This window comes from Chiloscyllium plagiosum, chromosome 22, assembly GCF_004010195.1.
Source record: "Chiloscyllium plagiosum isolate BGI_BamShark_2017 chromosome 22, ASM401019v2, whole genome shotgun sequence".
In the NCBI taxonomy this organism is placed as follows: Eukaryota; Metazoa; Chordata; class Chondrichthyes; order Orectolobiformes; family Hemiscylliidae; genus Chiloscyllium; species Chiloscyllium plagiosum.
The window spans coordinates 59,253,738-59,274,651 of record NC_057731.1 but is presented as its reverse complement, the minus strand read 5'-3'; the positions used below and the strand labels follow the sequence as shown (position 1 = coordinate 59,274,651).

The following is a 20,914-nucleotide window of genomic DNA, read 5'->3' as shown; positions in this document are numbered from 1 at the left end:
CAATGCAGAAGGAGGCTATTTGGCCCATCTCTGCACTGTAAGATAAACATTTCTTCGATCCTAATCACTGGCTTCAGCCCTGCAGGACATAACTAGAACATAGAACATAGAACAATACAGCACAGAACAGGCCCTTCGGCCCACGATGTTGTGCCGAACTTCTAACCTAGATTAAGTACCCATCCATGTACCTATCCAAATGCCGCTTAAAGGTCGCCAATGATTCCGACTCTACCACTCCCACGGGCAGCGCATTCCATGCCCCCACCACTCTCTGGGTAAAGAACCCACCCCTGACATCTCCCCTATACCTTCCACCCTTCACCTTATATTTATGTCCCCTTGTAACACTCTGTTGTACCCGGGGAAAAGGTTTCTGACTGTCTACTCTATCTATTCCTCTGATCATCTTATAAGCCTCTATCAAGTCACCCCTCATCCTTCGCCGTTCCAACGGGAAAAGGCCGAGAACTCTCAACCTATCCTCGTACGACTTATTCTCCATTCCAGGCAACATCCTGGTAAATCTTCTCTGCTCCCTCTCCAAAGCTTCCACATCTTTCCTAAAGTGAGGCGACCAGAACTGCACACAGTACTCCAACTGTGGCCTAACCAAAGTCCTGTACAGCTGCAACATCACTTCACGACTCTTGAATTCAATCCCTCTGCTAATGAACGATAATATTCCATAGGCCTTCTTACAAACTCTATCCACCTGAGTGGCAACCTTCAAAGATCTATGTACATAGACCCCAAGATCCCTCTGTTCCTCCACCTGACTAGGAACCCTACCGTTAACCCTGTATTCCGCATTCTTAATTGTTCTTCCAAAATGGACAACCTCACACTTGGCAGGGTTGAACTCCATCTGCCACTCCTCAGCCCAGCTCTGCATCATATCTAAGTCCCTCTGCAGCCGACAACAGCCCTCCTCACTGTCCACAACTCCACCTATCTTCGTATCATCTGCAAACTCCACCTATCTTCGTATCATCTGCAACTCTGCTGATCAATGACTTCAATTGCCTCCACACCTCGCCCTGCCCCTCAGCCCTCCCCCATTACCTCCTTCATGCCTCTGAATTCTGAACCTAACCAATTCTGAAGAAGAATCCTATTAAACTCCCATATTAATTCTGCTTTTTTTTCTCCACAAATGATGTTAGACCTGCTGAGTTTGTCCAGCAATTGGGGTTCTTCTTTTAGATTTCCAGCACCTGCAGTATTTTATTTGTTTCCATGTAAACAGGTTATTTTGTAGTTCCTTTACTTTCCCCACAGTAACAATCCTTCAGAAGAATGTTACCTACCTTCTGTAAAGCAGCTTCTAACCTCCTGATGTTGAGAGACCATTTTTTGGGTGGGTCCAATTGAAGTGAATGTTGACAGTTCAGGCTGCCATGGAAATACCCCGACAGCTTGTTGACGGTAATATTAAGCGCATTGCAAACAGCTTTCTGCTGACTCAGCACAGGAGAGCTTTGCAGTGAGTTTACTATTAGCTTAATAGATTGAATCATGTAGATCAGGGGTAGAGTAAACTTGTTAATTAGACAGGGAGCGTGAGAGTGCTGAGAAATAGGAATGCTTGAGCAAGAATTCAGGCAGAAAAATACATTTTTGTGATTCTTCCAGGCCATTAGAACTACATCCGTGTGTAAGCAAAACTCGGTAATTGGTGAAAATCACTTGGATCTTGTTGAAACATTTATGTACAAGCTGAGGGAGAGTCTGTCAGAGCTGGCTCCTTCAGCAAACAAGCTGCAATTTTCTTTAATTAGCCAATTTCCACTTAACCGTCAAACATCATGAATTCATCTCATCTTGGAAGATTTTGGCTGTCTGGATTTTTTTTTAAATCAGGCTGTTTGGATGTATTAGACACCTCTCCTGTGCAGGTGGAACTTTAACTCGGAACCTCTGGCCCTTGGGAGAGTCATAACCACAAGACCTTCCAGAGATTGTTGGATTGTGAGCAGCCTGATTGTGTGCAGTTGAAAATCGGGGGCCATTCTGTAATTTGGCAATGTCTAGCATCAGGTAAACAGCAGGGTTTGGTTATGTTGTGGGCCAGAATTAGGTTGTACTGAGAATTACTCATTCATGGGATGTGTATGTCGCTGGTTCAGCCAGCATTTATTGCCCATTCCTAGTTGTCCCAAAGGGCAGTTAAGAGTCAACCATGTTGTGGGTCTGGTTGGGTCACATGTAGTCCAGGTGAAGCAGCAGTTAGTGAATCAGCTGGGTTTTCTCCCCAAGTATCAATAATTCAAGTTCAAATGAAACCAGTTGAGTTTATTGTCACGTGTACCGTGGCACAGTGAAAAGCTTTGTCTTGCGAGCAATACAGGTAGATCACAGAGTTAAATAGCATAGATAGTAAATAATAGGTGATCAGCAGCAAAAATAAAAAATACAGGTACAAGCGAATGCTAAGAGCTTGAGTCCATTCAGTATTCAATCAACCGTAGGGTAGAAGCAGATTCGAAACCGGCTGGTGCGTGTGTTCAGGCTTCTGTACCTTCTCAATGGTAGAGGTTGTAGAAAAGCATTGCCAGGTTGGGTTGGATATTTGAGAATGCTGGCTGCCTTTCCTTGTCAGTGGGCTTGGTAGGTGGATTCTATAGATGGGAGGTTGGACTTTGTGATTGTCCCGGCCGAGTTCACCACTCTCTGTAACAGTCTCCGATCTCGAATGGTACAGTTACTATACCAGGTAGTGATACATCCAGACAGAATGTTCTCGATGGCGCACCTATAAAAGTTGGCAAGGGTATTCGCCATCATGCCGAATTTTCTCAGCTGCCTGAAGAAGAGACGTTGTTGGGCCTTTACAACCAGTGCATCCACATGAAGATGGTGGCAGAATGGATGGCTTTGAGGTATGTAGAGAAGAGGTGTTGGAAATTCTGGAAAGGGTGAAAATAGATACGTCCCCTGGGCCTGATGGCATTTATCCTAGGATTCTCTGGGAAGCAAGGGAGGAGATTGCAGAGTCATTGGCCTTGATTTTTATGTCCTAGTTGTCTACAGGAGTAGTGCCAGAAGATTGGAGGCTAGCAAATGTGGTTCCCTTGTTCAAGAAGGGGAGTAGGGATAACCCTAGTAACTATAGGCCGGTGAGTCTCACTTCTGTTGTGGGCAAAATCTTAGAGAGAATTGTAAGGCATAGGATTTATGAACATCTGGATAGGAATAATGTGATCAAGGATAGTCAGCATGGTTTTGTGAAGGGCAGGTCGTGCCTCACAAACCTTATTGAATTCTTTGAGAAGGAGGTAGACGAGGGTAAAGCGGTAGATGTGGTGTATATGGATTTTAGTAAGGCGTTTGATAAGGTTCCCCATGGTAGACTACTGCAAAAGGGGGGCACAAACCTGCTTTTCTGGATTTGCTACCTGCACCTTCAAACTTCTGCCACTAGGATGGGCTACCTTCAGGGAGCTGCTTTGACCACAGTTTGGGCCTGACAAGGTCATCACTTTAAACTCAGTTGGCCATGTAATTGGCTGTGTACCACTGGGTGGGTGGGTAGATAACCAGTTCTCTGGCTCCCCTGTCCCCAATGGTTGGTAGTGGGTATTCACAGTGGCATTCTCCAGAAGAACTGCCCCCCCCCCCCCGCCCCCGGTTGCCATCAATGCCACCCCCTTGAAGCTGATATGATTTTTCCTATGTTACAGATTTTTCAGTACAAATGCATGGTGCAAAAAGTAAGATTTTGGGAATTGTGTCCCTACATTAGATTTCACGTAAGATTGATTACAATAGGAAGGTTGGTCTTTCATTGCGTAAAGTAAAAATGGAGTGTTAATGCTGAAAAGTCAACTGAAGTATCTGATCCTGGAAATGCCATCCTGTGAGATGCAGACTGAAGGTGTAAGTCACATGGTTACAAGGGGGCATAGCTTTAAATTAAGGGGTGGTAGGTTTAGGACAGATGTTAGGGGTAGGTTCTTTACTCAGCGAGTCGTGAGTTCATGGAATGCCCTGCCAGTAGCAGTGGTGGACTCTCCCTCATTATGGGCATTTAAGCGGGCATTGGATAGGCATATGGAGGATAGTGGGCTAGTGTAGGTTAGGTGGGCTTGGATCGGCGCAACTTCGAGGGCCGAAGGGCCTGTACTGCGCTGTATTCTTCTATGTTCTATGTTCTAAGAGTCCAAGAAAGCTTGTTGTGGATGACCACCTCCAGGAGCATGACACTCTCCACTCGTTCCATCTCTGTGCTGTTGGGGGGGCATGAGTAACATCCTGCCAAAAGCAGTAATGAGTTCCTTGGTTTTGTCAGCATTGAGAGCAAGGTGGTTCTCAGTGCATCATTTTTCCAGGTTGTCCACCTCCCATCTGTAGTCTGTTTTGTTGCCATCTGAGATTCTTGTCATTAGTGAATTTGTAAATGGCATTAGTCTGGTATTTGGCGACGCAGTCATGGGTATTCATGGTCATCATTTCATCTTTAATTCCTGATGTTTTATTTATTGAGTTCACATTCCACTATCTACCACAGGGATTTGAACCTAGATCCCAAGAATATTAGAGATGGAAATGTGTTGCTGGAGAAGCGCAGCAGGTCAGGCAGCATCTAGGGAACAGGAGAATCGACGTTTCGGGCATTAGCCCTTCTTCAGGACTCCTGAAGAAGGGCTAATGCCTGAAACGTCGATTCTCCTGTTCCCTAGATGCTGCGTGACCTGCTGCGCTTCTCCAGCAACACATTTCCATCTCTGATCTCTAGCATCTGCAGACCTCATTTTCTCTTTCCCAAGAATATTAGTTGTTTGTAGGATAGTACCACAAGATGCTGTTAGAGAACAACCTCTGACATGGATCTGCTCTGGGAGTGTTTGATGGGGACAGTGTAGAGGAAGCTTTACTCTGTGCCTAACCCCTTGCTCTGTCAGGAAGTGTGGTGGAGGCACATTTAATTGAGGCATTCAAGAGGACATTATATGTTTATTTGGATGGAAATAGTATGCAGAGATGTGAGGAAAAGGTAGGAGATTGGTGCAGACACGATGGACCAAAAGGTCTCCTTTAGCATCATAACAATTTTGTGATGCTACAAACTGTTGAGTCATCTTATGTGACTACTGATAAAACTGACAGCTTGGACTTTCACAGCCTGTAAAAGCTCTACATTTCTAACCATGTTCTTTTGACTTGAAATGCTAACAGGGAGAGAAATAACCTTGCATCTAATCCCATTCAGGTTCCTTTGCACTGCCCTAAAAACTTGTAATTTCTTGTTTCCGAAACTAAAATCAATCCTTGTTTGTTCTGAATTGAAAAATCTCTGTACTGGCCTTCGATTTTCACTCCCCATTATAAACCAACAGATTATGGATAATTTCCCATAACTTGCCCCAAGGGTACAAAGTCAATGCCTTCTGCACAAAGCTCGATTAGGTCATTGCTCTGGAAGGATGCTCTGATCTTGTTATTTTTAAGAAAATACTTCACATAAATAACTAACACCCACATGCTGTGACTTTGAAAAATAAATATTGCATCTTCCATCATAGTGAATAAAGAAGCAGTGGTCTTTACACAGTGGTGGGTGCATGGAATGCACTGCCAGCCATGGTAGTAGAGTCGGATACATTAGAGACATTTAAGTGTCTCTTGGATAGACACATGGATGATGGTAAAATGTAGATTAATTTGATCTTCGAGTAGGATAATAAGTTGGCACAACATCGAGCCTGTACTGTGCTGTACTATGTTCTAGTCCAACCTTTGACCCTTGGGGAACACAATTGTCTACCTCGCCTACTGTTGGTAAAATTATCGAGTTGGGTAATTTTTTGAAATAGTTTCTTAAAATCCATATGAGTAACATCCACATGCTTTCCTTTATCAGCCTTCTGTGTTTTTTCTTCCCGTAATGATCCAATTGGGAATATGGACTGATTCTGAAGCTCCACTACTCCTGGGACACCAGAAGAGTTGGTGATTTAATGAAAGCATGCCCATTTCCTGATTTACCTGTCTGTTTGAATCAGGTTAACAGAAAACAAGTTCCTGTACTGAACAATAACTGCTTTTATTACAAATGACTAAATTCTAATCACAAGTAACCAAGCTATGAATGATCAATAGATGGCTTAACTGGTTAAAACTTTAAACTTTCTAAAATCTGGACACAGACAAAACATTGGGAAAATAAAATGGGTTACACTGTTCAATAACACCAGCTCACAGAGTTCGCTGCGATGTTTCTATTGGATTATCAGGTCTTTCTGTTGTTGAATTCCTTTCTGTGGAGCTTTTCAGTTCTTCACACGAGACACAGGGCAATTGGCACACTCACTACAAAGTCTGTTAGCTACCACTTATAGGCACTAGCTTAAAGCAGCTGGTGGGAGAAAGTAACTGGATTTCTTCAGGTATTTTTATTGCAGGGAGAGAGTGACACATGTCCCTTCCCAGCAGTCCAAAGACTTCTGCCAGCATTGTTCACACCCATAAGTTTTTCAGCAACCAAGAACCCAGTCAGAGTTCTGAGACTGATGACCTTTAACATCCTCAGCTGATCACAACTGCATCACATTGATCATCAGTGACTTGCTGCCAGCCAGATCTCACTGTTTACACCTGCCCTAGTGCCGGACCATCTACTCACACCTTCCCTACTGCTTGAATAAAGCAGTAACACAACTTAGGAGTTTCAGTAACGTGTTTGTAAAATGTACAGCAATTTCTTCCACAATCCTTGGTTTCAAAACAGTCTTTTACCCAAATCAGTCCACAGTCAAAAATAGTGTGTAAAATGAAATGGGTCTTTACAACCAGAGGATTCGACTAGATTAATCAAACTTGTCACTTTGGCAAGTTGGAAGAGGGAGCCAGGCTAGGGTGCAAACCCCAGCAGGAAAAATGTTTCAGGAGAGGCAGAAGGCAAGGAAAAGTAATGGGTTTACTTCATGGGACTGCACTCTGTGCAGTGCTGAAGTTTGTGTAATAACATTTCTATTTGATAATAACATTCCTGTCAAAGCCATTACTTATTGCTGGCCCTCGAACACACACAAATCTAGATGAGTTAATGAACATTGGAGGTGGAGCCTTCACCCATAGTTTTAACATTAGTTTCTGATGATCTGCCTGATCTACTTCTGAGGTGCGAATCTCTGAAATCCTGAGGGTGGAGTTTGGCTGGAACTTGTGTTTAGCTGTCACTGACACCTACTCTTTATCTTTTAGTCATATGAAGATCTGGTTCAGCGCCTGGAGCCAGTGATCATGGAGCTAGAAAGACAAGAAAATGTTTTGGTCATCTGTCACCAGGCTGTCATGCGTTGTTTGCTGGCCTACTTCCTCGACAAGACAGCAGGTAACAGCAACGTGAAGTTGTTACAGCCATATTTGGATTGGGGTTTCCCTGCAGCGAGGCTGCTTGCTGACAGTTGTCACATTCAGCTTCATCTGTTGGCAATTTGCTTAGCAACAAAGCAAAGTTCAGATTCTGTTTTCCTAAACGTTGTTACTTATTAACCATCTATGAAGGCCTTCCTTTCAGTCATGTATATTTCAAGGCTGTTCTGGTGACCTGGGACTGTGTGATAATCTCCTGCTTCCAGCTTTGACTCTTTGCTGTGCAGGTGACTAACAAAAGAAAATAGTGCAAACGTGGATGAATAGTTTGGCTTGTGCTTCCTTTGCTTGACCCTTGAAAGCATTCACTTGTTACTTTTTTAGGAACAAAATAAAGGAATGGGAACACCCTGGATCCAAGTAGGACAGAGGAAAGTGTAAAAGTGGAGGTGTTGTGGCATTATTAATGAAGGAGTCAGTTCCTACAGTAAGCACAAATAATATCTTGGAAGTGCCATCTAATGAGGCTTTGTGGGTAAAACTTAGGAAGAGAAAGGGGGCAGTCACACTGTTAGGAATGCTTTATATGGCCCCAAACAGTCAGTGAGCCATAGAGGAGCAAATATGTAGACAATTTGAAGTGTGTTTAAAAAAAAAAAGTCCGAGGATTTCAACTATATCCCGTTATTAATTGGGATAATCATAGTGTAAAGGGTTGAGAGGGAGAAATTTCTTAATGTATACAAGAGAGCTTTTTATATCCGGATGCAGATGGCACGACAAGGGACAGTGCAGTGATGGACTGGGTTCTGGGGATTGTGGCTGAGAGGTGTTCGCACTGACCGTGGGGACCATTTTAGTGATACAATACCCATACATTTTCAGTTCTGTTACGGAAAGGGGAAACATGGTCTGTAAAAATGGTTTTGGATTGGGCAAAGGCAAATTTTATTAAAAGATGGCAGGATCTAGCCAAAGTAGACTTGAACAGCTGTTTGAGGGTAAATCTACAGTAGAACAGTGGGAGATGTTTACAAAAAATTACTTGTAGAGTTTGGGCTTAATGTGTTCCCTTTAAGGTGAAACATCAGAGCAACAAGCACAGGAAACCTGGATGTCTAGGAATATTCGGGACTGAATACAAAGGAAAAGAGACCGGTACAAAGGGAGCAAATCAACAGAGGCTCCAGAGGGGGATAGATAGTAACAAGGACAACTGAAGAAAGTGATTCAGAGGGCAGAGAGGGAGCATGAGAAAACTGCTGGTGGGTAAGATTAGGGAGAACCCCAGTATATTCTATAAGTATGTGAAGAGGATGAGGTTAAGCAAGGAAAGAGTAGGGCAAAGGGGGCAGTCTGTGTGTGGAGCTGGAGGACATTGATAAAGTGTTAAGCTGTTCGCATCTGTCTTTACTCTGGAGAAAGAGGATGTACGTACAGATAGACTACGAGGTTTTAGTGATTTTGGCAGATTTAGAAGTGGACAAATCTCTAGGTGCGGATGAGTTCTATCCCAGGTTGCTGAGGGAGACGAGGGAGGCAATCACTGGATCTGACTCAAATTTTTAATTCTTCTTTGGTCACAGGGAAGGTGCCAGAGGACTGGAGGGCAGCTAACGTAGCTCCACTTTTCAAGGGCTGTGGATTAGATTACATTACAGTGTGGAAACAGGCCCTTCGGCCCAACAAGTCCACACCGACCCGCCGAAGCGCAACCCACCCATACCCCTACATTTACCCCTTACCTAGCACTATGGGCAATTTAGCATGGCCAATTCACCTGACCTGCACATCTTTGGACTGTGGGAGGAAACCGGAGCACCCGGAGGAAACCCACGCAGACACGGGGAGAACGTGCAAACTCCACACAGTCAGTCGCCTGAGGCAGATTGTTTGACCATTGCAGAAAGCAGTTAAGAATCAACTGCATTGCCGTTGATCTGAAGTCACATGTATGACAGGCTGGGCACCGACAGCAGATTTCCCAGTCAGTATTAGACTTCTAAATCCAGATTTTAAATCTCAAGTTCCAATGGGGGATTTACCTTTGGGCCCTCAGAGCATTGCCTGGTTCTCTGGATTATTGATCCAGTGAAAATATAACAGTGCCAGCGCCTCCCCTTGGCCCTCTACTTCCAGCTCTCTTGCCACGAATCATCATCTAATGAAGATGCTAACTCTTTTCAAAAGCAAATCTTGCTGATGAGTGCATTCATAATGTGAAATTCCAAATGACTTGTCTGATTTTCACACACAATGCAATACAAATGTTTGGCATTTTGAGGTCTCAAGGTCAACACAGCAGAGGGACAGGAATATCATCCTGAACCTGTTTGACCAAATTAACCAAATGCCTTGTTTAATAATGGCTGCAAATTCATATCTCCACTGGATCAGCCGCTCAGCCTGAAGAGACAGCCTTGCTGGAAAGCAAACTGGAAAAGGCCATTGGCTGGACGAGAGTGGGGCCACTGACTTGACCGGGGATATTTGTAACAGAGTTTGTCTTCACTGTCATCCCTGTATGTACAGGCCTTGATCTGGGAGGCAGCTGCTATTACTGAGACCAGAAGTGGGAGCCATGGCTGGGATCAAAGAGAAGAGCAGTGGAGAGTTGCCCCTTTGCCCTCAGTTGGGGTGTGGGAAGGTGAAGTGGGGGGGGAAAGGGAGGCTGTAGTGAGGCTGGAGGGAAATAGATCTTTAAGGGGGTGGAGAGGTGTGGGGATTATTGGCCTGGGGAGAGATAAGGAAGCCTGAAAAGGGTTTGACAGGGGTAAGGAAGAATAGTTACAAGGGAAATTGAGGAAGGTTGCAGGGAGGCAAGAAGAGAGGTGAAGGGAGAATGAGTGAAGAGGTTACAAAGAGAGCAGTTTCATACCTGCCAGAATGGAACATTTAGCAAACAAGGCATCAGTAAAAAGTGAAATCACCAGGTAATGAATTACTGTGTCTGCACCTCAAGGTGCACCTCAGGAGCAACTCAATGGGAAATATCCAAGTGGATGTTATCATGATACATACTGTGTTAATTATTAGAGTTAAAACTGATATCAAGTACATTGGTGCTGTAAAAAGGGTAAGATTCTGCCAAATTAAAATATTCTAGCTTTTTGAATATGCAACGGCGATACATTAACTGTGACCTTACCAATCTGTGAAAAATTTGTTTCAGCTGATGGCTTTTTATGTAGAAGTGTGTCAGTTTTTTTTTAAAACCCCATGTTGATTTACAAATGTTGTCATTGTCAAAGTATCTGAGAAATCATGTGCTGCAGCTTTCAACTGAATGAAGTAGAAAGTGAGGACTGCAGGTTCTGGAGATCAGAGTCGAGAGTGTGGTGCTAGAAAAGCACAACAGGCCCTGATGAAGGGCTTTATGGCCGAAGCGTCAATACTCCTGCTCCTCGGATGCTGCCTGACCTGCTGTGCTTTTCTAGCAACACTCTCAACCCCACTTTCAACTGAATGTGTTCAATAATTATTGAGTAAGTTCTTGAATTGTGCTCCTGTGTGAGGCCTAATACTCCCTACAGCAAGGAGAAAGTGAGGACTGCAGATGCTGGAGATCAGAGCTGAAAATGTGTTGCTGGAAAAGCGCAGCAGGTCAGGCAGCATCCAAGGAACAGGAGAATCGACGTTTCGGGCATAAGCCCTTCTTCAGGCTTATGCCCGAAACGTCGATACTCCCTACAGCAACACAGGTACAGAAAGTAATGTTATCAAGTGACTGCAACACCTCATAAAATAGTAAATACAGTAAGTGGCAGTTCCTTAGGCACATTGACGTACAGAGGAACCTTAAGTATGTAGCTCTCTGAAAGTGACAGCACAAGTGGATAAGTTGGTAAAGAAGCATATGGCACTTGCCTTCATTGGTTTGGATATAGAGTTTTGGCATAAGTCAGTAAATCATGTCGCAGTTGTATAAGACTTAAAGGTCACATTTGGAGTACAGAGGAACCTTGATTATCTGGCATTTGATTATCCAGACAAGATTGCAAGGTCCCAATGCTTGGCTAAACTGTGTTATCTGGCATTCAGTTACCCGAACAAAATACTCTCCGTTCGTGTTGTTTGTATAATCAAGGTTCCTCTGTATTGTGTGCAGTTCTGGTTGCCACAGTGTAGGCTGGATGTGAGGCTTTGTAGGGGATGTTAAAGAGGTTTACCAGGATGTTGCCTGGATTGGAGCGTAATAGCTATAAGGAGAGACTGGACAAAGTTGGATTTCTATAGAGTATTGGAGGCTGAGGGGGTGACCTTATAGATGTGCATAAAATTCTGAGAGGCATGGATTGTTGGAGTCTCTTTCCCAGAGTGGAAGTGACAAATATTAAGGGGCATAAGTTTAAGGTGAGAGGGGGGAGAAGTTTAAAGGAGATGTGCGGGGAAGTTTTTCTTTTTACAGAGAAGGTGATAGGTGCCTGAAACACACTGGAGCAGTGGTAGAAGCAGGCACAATATGAGGCATTTAGACAGAGACCTGAACAGGCAGATAATAGAGGGATATGGACCACGTGCAAGCAAATGGGATTGATTTAGAATGACATCGTGATCAGCACAGACGAGGTGGGCAAAGGGCCTGGTCCTGTGCTGTACTGTTCTGAAAGAGTTAACATGAATAAAGTCGTAGTTCTTGAAAGCCATATACAAATGAGGAAATTGGTTTGTAGAACAAGGGCTATTTAGTTGATCCCGTGTTTGCCACAATGATTTTTAATTGTAGTGTTTCTGATTTTATTTCCAGAGGAACTCCCATACCTAAAGTGCCCACTGCACACTGTCTTAAAGTTGACTCCAGTGGCATATGGTAAGTGGATTCAGCCTGTGATAAGGTTTTACAAAAGTATCAATGAATATAGCTGTCCAGCTGTGACAAGGGGAGCACACTGATGATCAACTCCCACTCTCTCGAGTTGTCCCAGAAGTATAAATAGCGAGTTGAATGCCAACATGTTTAAATTGTTATACTTTTACTGGTATCTAGGATAAATAAAAGCCACCCACCAGGTTTCCTAGGTAAACACTAAACTTATTTATTCTGAAGACATAATATTTATCAAGTGGCAAAATTGGTTATTAAAGACTACAATATCAAATTAAATTATATTCCTTTTAAATGGAAACACCCCCAATCTCACACAAGACCGGATGTACAGTCCTTTAGAGTTATTATGGGCGGGGAGAAATCAGCAAGAAATAAAATCTTGTGGATCCAGAGAGAGTCTGAAAGACAAGGTTGAAATGTGTTTCTTGTTTCTGTCACATTGCTGCTGACCACAGGGCAATGGAAGATCCTCAAGTTAGTCTTTGAGCACTGTCTTTTTTTACACCCAGAGAGGGAGGTCGAAAATAATACTTCCTCGCAAAGCTCTCCACAACTGTAAGTGTTTTTCCATTACCCAGGATTGAGAGAGAGATAACGAGATCTGTCTTTGCTGCAGACTTAGTGAAGGTCTATTTTCACCTGCACCATTCCCTTAGAAGCTAACAGTGCCTTAGAAACTAGTCCAGAAGCTGTGGTAAGTACTGCTTGTCGAATGTTACTTTCAATGGTTAGGAATAGAAGTAGGTCATTAAGCCCATCGGGTCTCTCCACAATTTAATGCAGTCATGGATGATCAAACACATCAATGCATTTTACCTACCCTCTTAACCCTTTAAGTTATTGATAATCAAATATGTAATTTCTTAAAAATCACTAATGTAATGACCTCTTCTTTAAAGATACTCAGAGTCCTGAACTTGCACAGTCCTTTGCGGTAGAGAATTTTAAAGATTCACAATCCTTTGAATAATAGAAAATTTTCTCATTTCGAAACTAAGTAGCAACCCACTTGTTTTTAAATTGTGCCCCTGGTTCTAGACTGTCAACCAGGAGAAACATCTTACCCTATTAGCTAGCCCGTCTACCCCTTTAATGACTTTGTTAGTTTCAATGAGATGACCTCTCATGACCTGCTCTAGACATGTGTAATATCATTATCTGAACAGATTAGAAAATATCTACTACACCCACCAATTCCCTTTCCATGAATTTTGTTAGTAATATGTTCAAAAAAAATCTGACAAGTTTATCAAGCACTATTTCCCATTCACAATTCCATGCTGACTCTATCCAACAGATTTTTATCCGTGTGCATTAATCACATTATCTTCCTGATAGATTCTAGTATTTTCCTTCTACTGATGTAAGGCTGATAGTTTCCTGTTTTTCTTTGCTCCTTTCTTAAATAATGGGGTAGCATCTGCATGTTTCCAATCTGCAAGAATTATTCCTGAATCTATGGTAGTTTGGAAGATTCTCAATGTATTACCTCTGTAGTTACATCCTTTAACTCTGTAATTTCTCCAATCCAACCTTCTTACTAACACTAATTTCTTTCAATTTTTCTTCTATGTGGGAAGGTGATGGTGTAACGGTAATGTCACTGGGCTAGCAATCCTGAGTTCTGGGGATGTGGGTTTGAATCCAACTGTGGTGAATGATGAAATTTGAATTAAATAAAATCCCGAATAAAAAACTAGCCAAATGGCAACCAAGTAATCACTGACAATTGTTGGGGAAAACCTATCTTTAGGGAAGGAAGCAGCTGCCCTCACCTGGCCTGGCCTACATGTAATGTAACTCCTGTCCAACAGCAATGTGGTTAACACTTAACTTGCCTTCTGGGCAATTAGCGATGAGCTATAAATGCTGCCTAGCCAGGATTGCCCACAACCTATGAATGAATAAAAACAATTCTGCAGATGTGGTCTCACCAAGGCCAGGTATAACTGCAGTAAGATATCCCTCCTTCTGAGCTCAAATCCTTTGCAGTGAAGGCTAATGTACCATTTGCCTTCCTCGTTGCTGGCTGCATCCGCCTGTCTGTGTTCATTGTCTGGTGCACAAGTATACCCAGATCCCTTTGTACTTCCACACTTCCCAATATATTGCATTTAAGTAATATGCTGCTTCCTGTTTTTCCTACCAAAGTGTGTAACTTAACATTTGGCATGTTGTACTTCATCTGCCATGTGTTTGCCCATTCACTCAATATTACTAAATCACCTTTGAAGCTTCTTGCATCACTCTCTCAATTCGCATTCCCACCCAGTTTGTGTCATTCAGCAAACTTGGAAATATTGCAATTGACTCCCTCATCCAGTTCATTTTATAAATATCATGAATAGCTGGGGGCTAAGCATTAATCACTGTGGTACCCACTAGTCACTGCCTGCTGCTCAGAAAAAGACCCATTTCTCCCCATTCAGTTTCCCGTCTGTCAACTAATTCCCAATCCATGCCAATATATTATCTCATCTTGCATCTGTTTTAACTTTTCCCACTAACCTCTTATGAGGGGCCTGATCAAATGCCTCCTGAAAATCAAAATACATCACATCCACTGGTCCTCCCTTACCTATTTTACCAGTTACCTCCTGGGGGAAAAAAAAATCCAATAGATTTGTTGAACACAACTTGTCTTTGTCTTTCTTAATGCTATGCTAGCCTTGTCCAATCTCGATAATGCTTTCCAAATGTTCTGTTATCATGTCTAGACTCTAATATTTTCCCCACTACTGAAGTTAGATAATCTGGCCTACAATTCTATTTTCTTTTTATGGCTCTCCCTTTTTAAATCGTGGAATTGTTTGTCATCCTTTGTCTGTAGGAACTGCTCCAGAGTTTATAGAATTTTGGAAGATGGCCACCAATGCATCCAATATTTCCAGAGCCACTTCCTCAAGTACTCTGGGATGTGGATTGCCAAGACCTGGGGATTTATCAGCCTTTAACCCCATTAACTTCCTTAGCACCATTTTCTTGCTAATACTGATTTCCTTCAATTTCTCCCTTTCACTATATCCTTGCAACCTGAACATTTCTGGAAGTTATTTATGATCTCATTGTGAGGACAGAGCCAATGTAGTTGCTCAGTTTCTTTATTCCCCATTATAATTTCCCCATTTTTTGACTGTGAGGGGCTTACATTTGTACTTACTAATATTTTCAGATTTTTGCTGTTTGCTAGTGCAGTTTAGAGGGTTTAAAGTAGAATGGCAAATTTATCCTCGTGTAGCCTCTGCTTTTTTTTAATCCAATCATCTTAAATCTGTGTCTCAATCATTCTGCCTTTAAGAACAGTTTCTCTCCACTTTAAGTTTGAACACCTCAATCAACTCTCCTTCACGACCTTCAATTCTTCAAGGCGGCACGGTGGCACAGTGGTTAGCACTGCTGCCTCACAGCGCCTGAGACCCGGGTTCAATTCCCGGCTCAGGCGACTGACTGTGTGGAGTTTGCACGTTCTCCCCGTGTCTGCGTGGGTTTCCTCCGGGTGCTCCGGTTTCCTCCCACAGTCACAAAGATGTGCAGGGTCAGGTGAATTGGCCATGCTAAATTGCCCGTAGTGTTAGGTAAGGGGTAAATGTAGGGGTATGGGTGGGTTTCGCTTCGGCGGGTCGGTGTGGACTTGTTGGGCCGAAGGGCCTGTTTCCACACTGTAATGTAATCTAAAAAAAAAAGGCGACCAGTCCCAATTTATCTAGAAAGCTGAAGTACCCTATTTTTGGAACCATTCTTGTGAATCTATTCAGCACTGTCCTTTCATATCCTTCCTATGGTGTGCAATAGCAGGATAAGGTGGACTAAATGGCCAGTCGTTTACTTCTCTTAAATCCCATTCTTAACTTAGTGTTAGAAATGTTCCTGTCTGGTTTGGTTGAGTATAACTTGAATCACCAATATATATAAGACATATCGCATAATTCTTATGGCATAGTTGTTAATCTTTGAAAAATTGCAGATGCATTTTTGTATTTCCAATGGTATGACTTTGCATTGTGTAAAGACCATATCATTTTGTTCACTTTAGCTTTGGATTGTGGGCCAAAGGTTAAGAGGCTGTACAGGAAATTGGTTAAGCCCCTTCTGGAATATTACGTGCAATTCTGGTCTCCTTCCTATCGGAAAGATGTTGTGAAACTTGAAAGGGTTCAGAAAAGGTTTACAAGGATGTTGCCAGGGTTGGAGGATTTGAGCTACAGGGAGAGGCTGAACAGGCTGGGGCTGTTTTCCCTGGAGCGTCGGAGGCTGAGGGGTGACCTTATAGGTTTGTAAAATCATGAGAGGCATGGATAGGGTAAATAGACAAAGTCTTTTCCCTGAGGTCGGGAGTCCAGAACTAGAAGGCATAGGTTTAGGGTGAGAGGGGAAAGATATAAAAGAGACCTAAGGGGCAACTTTTTCACGCAGAGGGTGTTACGTGTATAGAATAAGCTGCCAGAGAATGTGGTGGAGGCTGGTACAGTTGCAACATTTAAAAGGCATCTGGATGGGTATATGAATAGGAAGGGTTTGGAGGGATATGGGTCAGGTGAGGACAGGTGGGACTAGATTGGGTTGGGATATTTGGTCGGCATGGGCAAGTTGGATTGAAGGGTCTGGTTCCATGCTACACATATCTATGACTCTATACTGTTTCTTATCAAGGAGACTATATAAAGATATGTTTTGTAAATCTTGTTTACTGGATGACATTGTGAATTATATACATAATGCTGCCTTTTCCTGTCTCTCTGCCTGTCTGTCTCTTTTTGTTTCTCTCTCTCCTGGGTGGAGAAGGAACAGAAAATCTCCTGGTAAATGTTCTCACTCACCATTTTCCTTTAAACATATCTCTACAAATTCCCTCGTTGAAAGGAAAAAGAGAGGAAAATCCCATTCAGAGGCATGGAAAAGCTCAGTCTTCCACAAGTAAATATAAGATGGAGAATCTGTATCAGCAGCCTTGTGTCTTCAGTAAAGAGCTGAAAATGTGTTGCTGGAAAAGCACAGCAGGTCAGGCAGCATCCAAGGAACAGGAGAATCGACGTTTCGGGCATAGGCCCTTCTTAAGGTAGGGCTTCTTCCTGAAGAAGGGCTTATGCCCGAAACGTTGATTCTCCTGTTCCTTGGATGCTGCCTGACCTGCTGTGCTTTTCCAGCAATACATTTTCAGCTCTGATCTCCAGCATCTGCAGACCTTACTTTCTCCTCTTCAGTAAAGAGTCAAGGAATCAAAAAGTATCAAAACAACTCATTAATGCCCGTGATTTGGACTGGGGCCAGAACTGTGCTTCTCTTTCTTTTATTTTCCTTTCCCAACTGATAATAGCTGCTGCTTCTCTTTGTGTCTGTCTGTGTCGGCATTTTAAAAAAGGGTAGAGTTTAAAGTTACAGCACTATAAGTTAGTAAATCCTATTTCTTTCTTGCCACTGGATAAAAATGATTACAACAATCATTATTTTCTTATTAATGGAAAAACCTGATGTGCATATTCTTTTAGCCTGAATTAGACAGTTAAGTAAAATTGGGAAACTTGGGAAAGTGCACTGATTCTCAAGCCCCATTGACTCCTGGATTGCCGCAAACATCCAGTGATTTTAATCAAAGCCCAAGTCCCTGTCTTACGATCAGTAAACTACTGACCAGGTTCCTGTACTTAACTAGAACTGTTACTCATGACAAATGAGTAAATTTTAATCGAGGTAAACAGCTATGAACAATCCAAGTATTAATTAAATCTCGAAACCCTCAGCACACATGTAGACAGACACAAGCAAACAAAAAATGACTGGAGGAAAAGTAAACTTGTAAAATGCAATTCAACAAAGTCAATCTGCAGGCTTCAATAATGTGCTTTTTTTCCTTCTCAAGACCTTTTTTGTTATCCAATGTTGTGTTTTCCAGATTCCTCACTGAAGACACAAGGAATTTTTCACATTAATTGCTCAGTTTCACAGTAAGAGGCAACAGTTAACAGCAAATGGTGGGAGAGAATAACTGACTGGTCTCCATGCTTGAGTTACTTCACAGTGAGACATAGAGACAGGTTCTGTTTCTCCCAGTCTGGAAACCGTTCTGCCTCTTTATCAGTTATACGTACATGTGCTGTCTCTCTCGTGTGCACAGACACCTGCCAGAACCCAATCAGATTTGTCATCAGGGTGAGCACCTCTTAGTTTGTAAAACTGCAGATACCATTCAGCTACCCATTGCTGGCTGAACCTCAGCCTGTGCACACACCTCCATGCCAAGTTGTCTTATCTCTTCGCCCACCACTGCTTGCAAAGGTTGATTGAATTGGCAAGAAAGCTTGAAATATACTTGCCATGGCTAAGAAGGTAGAAATGATTAAAAGACTAGCACAGACTTTAATGACACCAGAGAGGTGTCATTAAAGTCACCTCTCTGGTGTCAGTTAAGAAACTGAGCAATTAATGTGAAAAATTCCTTGTGTCTTCAGTGAGGAATCTGGAAAACACAACATTGGATAACAAAAAAGGTCTTGAGAAGGAAAAAAAGCACATTATTGAAGCCTGCAGATTGACTTTGTTGAATTGCATTTTACATTGCATAGTGACACATGGGAATGTGTTCCTATTGAGTTGCAGTTAAAGCAGTTTGAATGTGAGGAAAAATTAAAGCAGCTTGAAATAGAAACGGCAATTAAGTGGGATGTGGAACGGGAGATGGAATTGAAAACAAATGAAATGAGAATGATAGAATGAGAGAGAGAAAGAAACAGATTGAACTTTGTAATGATGCAGTTAGAAAAGAGACCTCAGAGGTTAAAAGGTATCTTTGGCAAGGAACATGCTGGTTATAATCTAAAGTCCACCATTGAAATGTCTCAGCTGATAAACACCCTATCAAAATTTGAAGAAAAGGCAGTGTAGGCATTGTTTACATCATTTAACAAAGCAGCAAGTCAAATGAATTGCCAAAAGGAAATCTGGACACTGTTCATGCAAAGTAAACTGACGGGCAAAGCACAGTAAATCTGTGTGACTTTAGCTACAACTATGAGACTGGAGGTAAACACTGCTGCTGAGGGCAGGAGAAGTGAATAAGGTAGATGATTGTTTTGAAAGGTTTTTGTCCAAAGGGAAGATAACAACAAATGATGCATCCAAGCTCATAACTATAGTAAGGGATACAGAGGCTACTCAAATTATCTTGCAGAAGAAGGGTGTCACGGTGGCACAGTGGTTAGCACTGCTGCCTCACAGCACCAGAGACCCGGGTTCGATTCCCGCCTCAGGCAACTCACTGTGTGGAGTTTGCACATTCTCCCCGTGTCTGCGTGGGTTTCCTCCGGGTGCTCTGGTTTCCTCCCACAGTCCAAAAATGTGCAGGTTAGGTGAATTGGTCATGCAAAATTGCCCGTAGTGTTAGGCGAAGGGGTAAATGTAGGGGAATGGGTCTGGGTGGGTTGCGCTTCGGCGGGTTGGTGTAGACTTGTTGGGCCAAAGGGCCTGTTTCCACACTGTAAGTAATCTAAAGGATTTAGTTTTCCCTCCAATGTGTTGATAAACGGAGAGTATATTCCTGTTCCAGTGTACAGCATCCAATTAGAATGTGACTTGTCTGAATAAGTATAAGTCAGGTTAGTTAAGAAATTACTTGTGGGTGGAGTTGATTTACTCCTGGGGAATGATTTGGGAGGACAGTTTCAGCTTCAACTATAATCATGTAAAGTCCAGTTGAAGCTAAGGGGGCCACAGTTGCAGGTAAAGATTTTGGGTATTTTTCCATCATAGGTAGTGACCAGAGCAGTGGCTAAACAAAGTCCATCGGAGGTTACAATAATATAGCAAGCAGACTTTTGGTTGGCTGAAACTCTGTTTCAGAACAAGGATAATTCAAAAGAAGTGTTTGGCATATCTTTAATGGAGGCACAGGAAGCAGGTTTAAAGTTACTAAATTAAAACAGCAGCCCACGCTGCAGCTGAGGATGAAGGTGTTCAAGGGGGTTATTATAGTAAAAACAGAGTTCTGATGAGAAAGTGGAGATATATCACAGACCTTGCACATGAAGAATGGGAAAATGTTCATCAAACAGTGGTACCGCCCAGGTATTGTAAGACAACAGTGCAAGAATCCCATGAAGTTCCTATGTCAGGGCATATTGGAATAGAAAAAACACAGGTTTTGTTAAACAAGTATTTTACATGGCCAGGACTTCCTAAAGACATGCAGCAATTCTGTAAAACATGTCATAAGTGAGGTGGTCGGAAAATCTCAACATTGTAATCAAAATAGTTTTTGAAGAAGAATTTAGTCGAGTGTCACTATCTATTCATCACCGATATTGAGAGCAGGGCATCAATACAACCTTATTATGGATATGACAACCTAATACCCAGAAGCTGTTTATTTGAGGACAGTGCTGAAAATGTGTTGCTGGAAAAGTGCAGCAGGTCAGGCGGCATCCAAGGAACAGGAGAATCGACGTTTCAGGCATGAGCCCTTCTTCAGGAATGAGGAAAGTGTGTCCAGCAGGCTAAGATAAAAGGTAGGGAGGAGGGACTTGGGGAGGGGTGTTGGAAATGTGGAAGGATGTCAAGGTGAGGGTGATAGGCCGGAGTGGGGTGGGGGCGGAGAGGTCAGGAAGAAGATTGCAGGTTGGAAGGTGGTGCTGAGTTCAAGGGTTGGGACTGAGACAAGGTGGGGGGAGGAAACTGGAGAAATCTGAGTTCATCCCTTGTGGTTGGAGGGTTCCTAGGCGGAAGATGAGGCGCTCTTCCTCCAACCGTCGTGTTGCTATGGTCTGGCGATGGAGGAGT

General features: G+C 42.8%; 1 protein-coding gene across 5 annotated transcripts in view; it reads left to right on the top strand.

Moving 5' to 3' along the window:
• The window catches only part of LOC122561370 (6-phosphofructo-2-kinase/fructose-2,6-bisphosphatase 4-like), a 177,705-nt gene that overhangs the window by 139,129 nt on the left and 17,662 nt on the right, over positions 1-20,914 (top strand). For all 5 annotated transcript variants that reach the window (XM_043713128.1, XM_043713130.1, XM_043713131.1 and 2 more), the window contains 2 exons: positions 7,207-7,336; positions 12,065-12,127. In XM_043713128.1, coding sequence (XP_043569063.1) covers positions 7,207-7,336; positions 12,065-12,127 — 193 coding nt within the window. The remainder of the gene's footprint in view (positions 1-7,206; positions 7,337-12,064; positions 12,128-20,914) is intronic.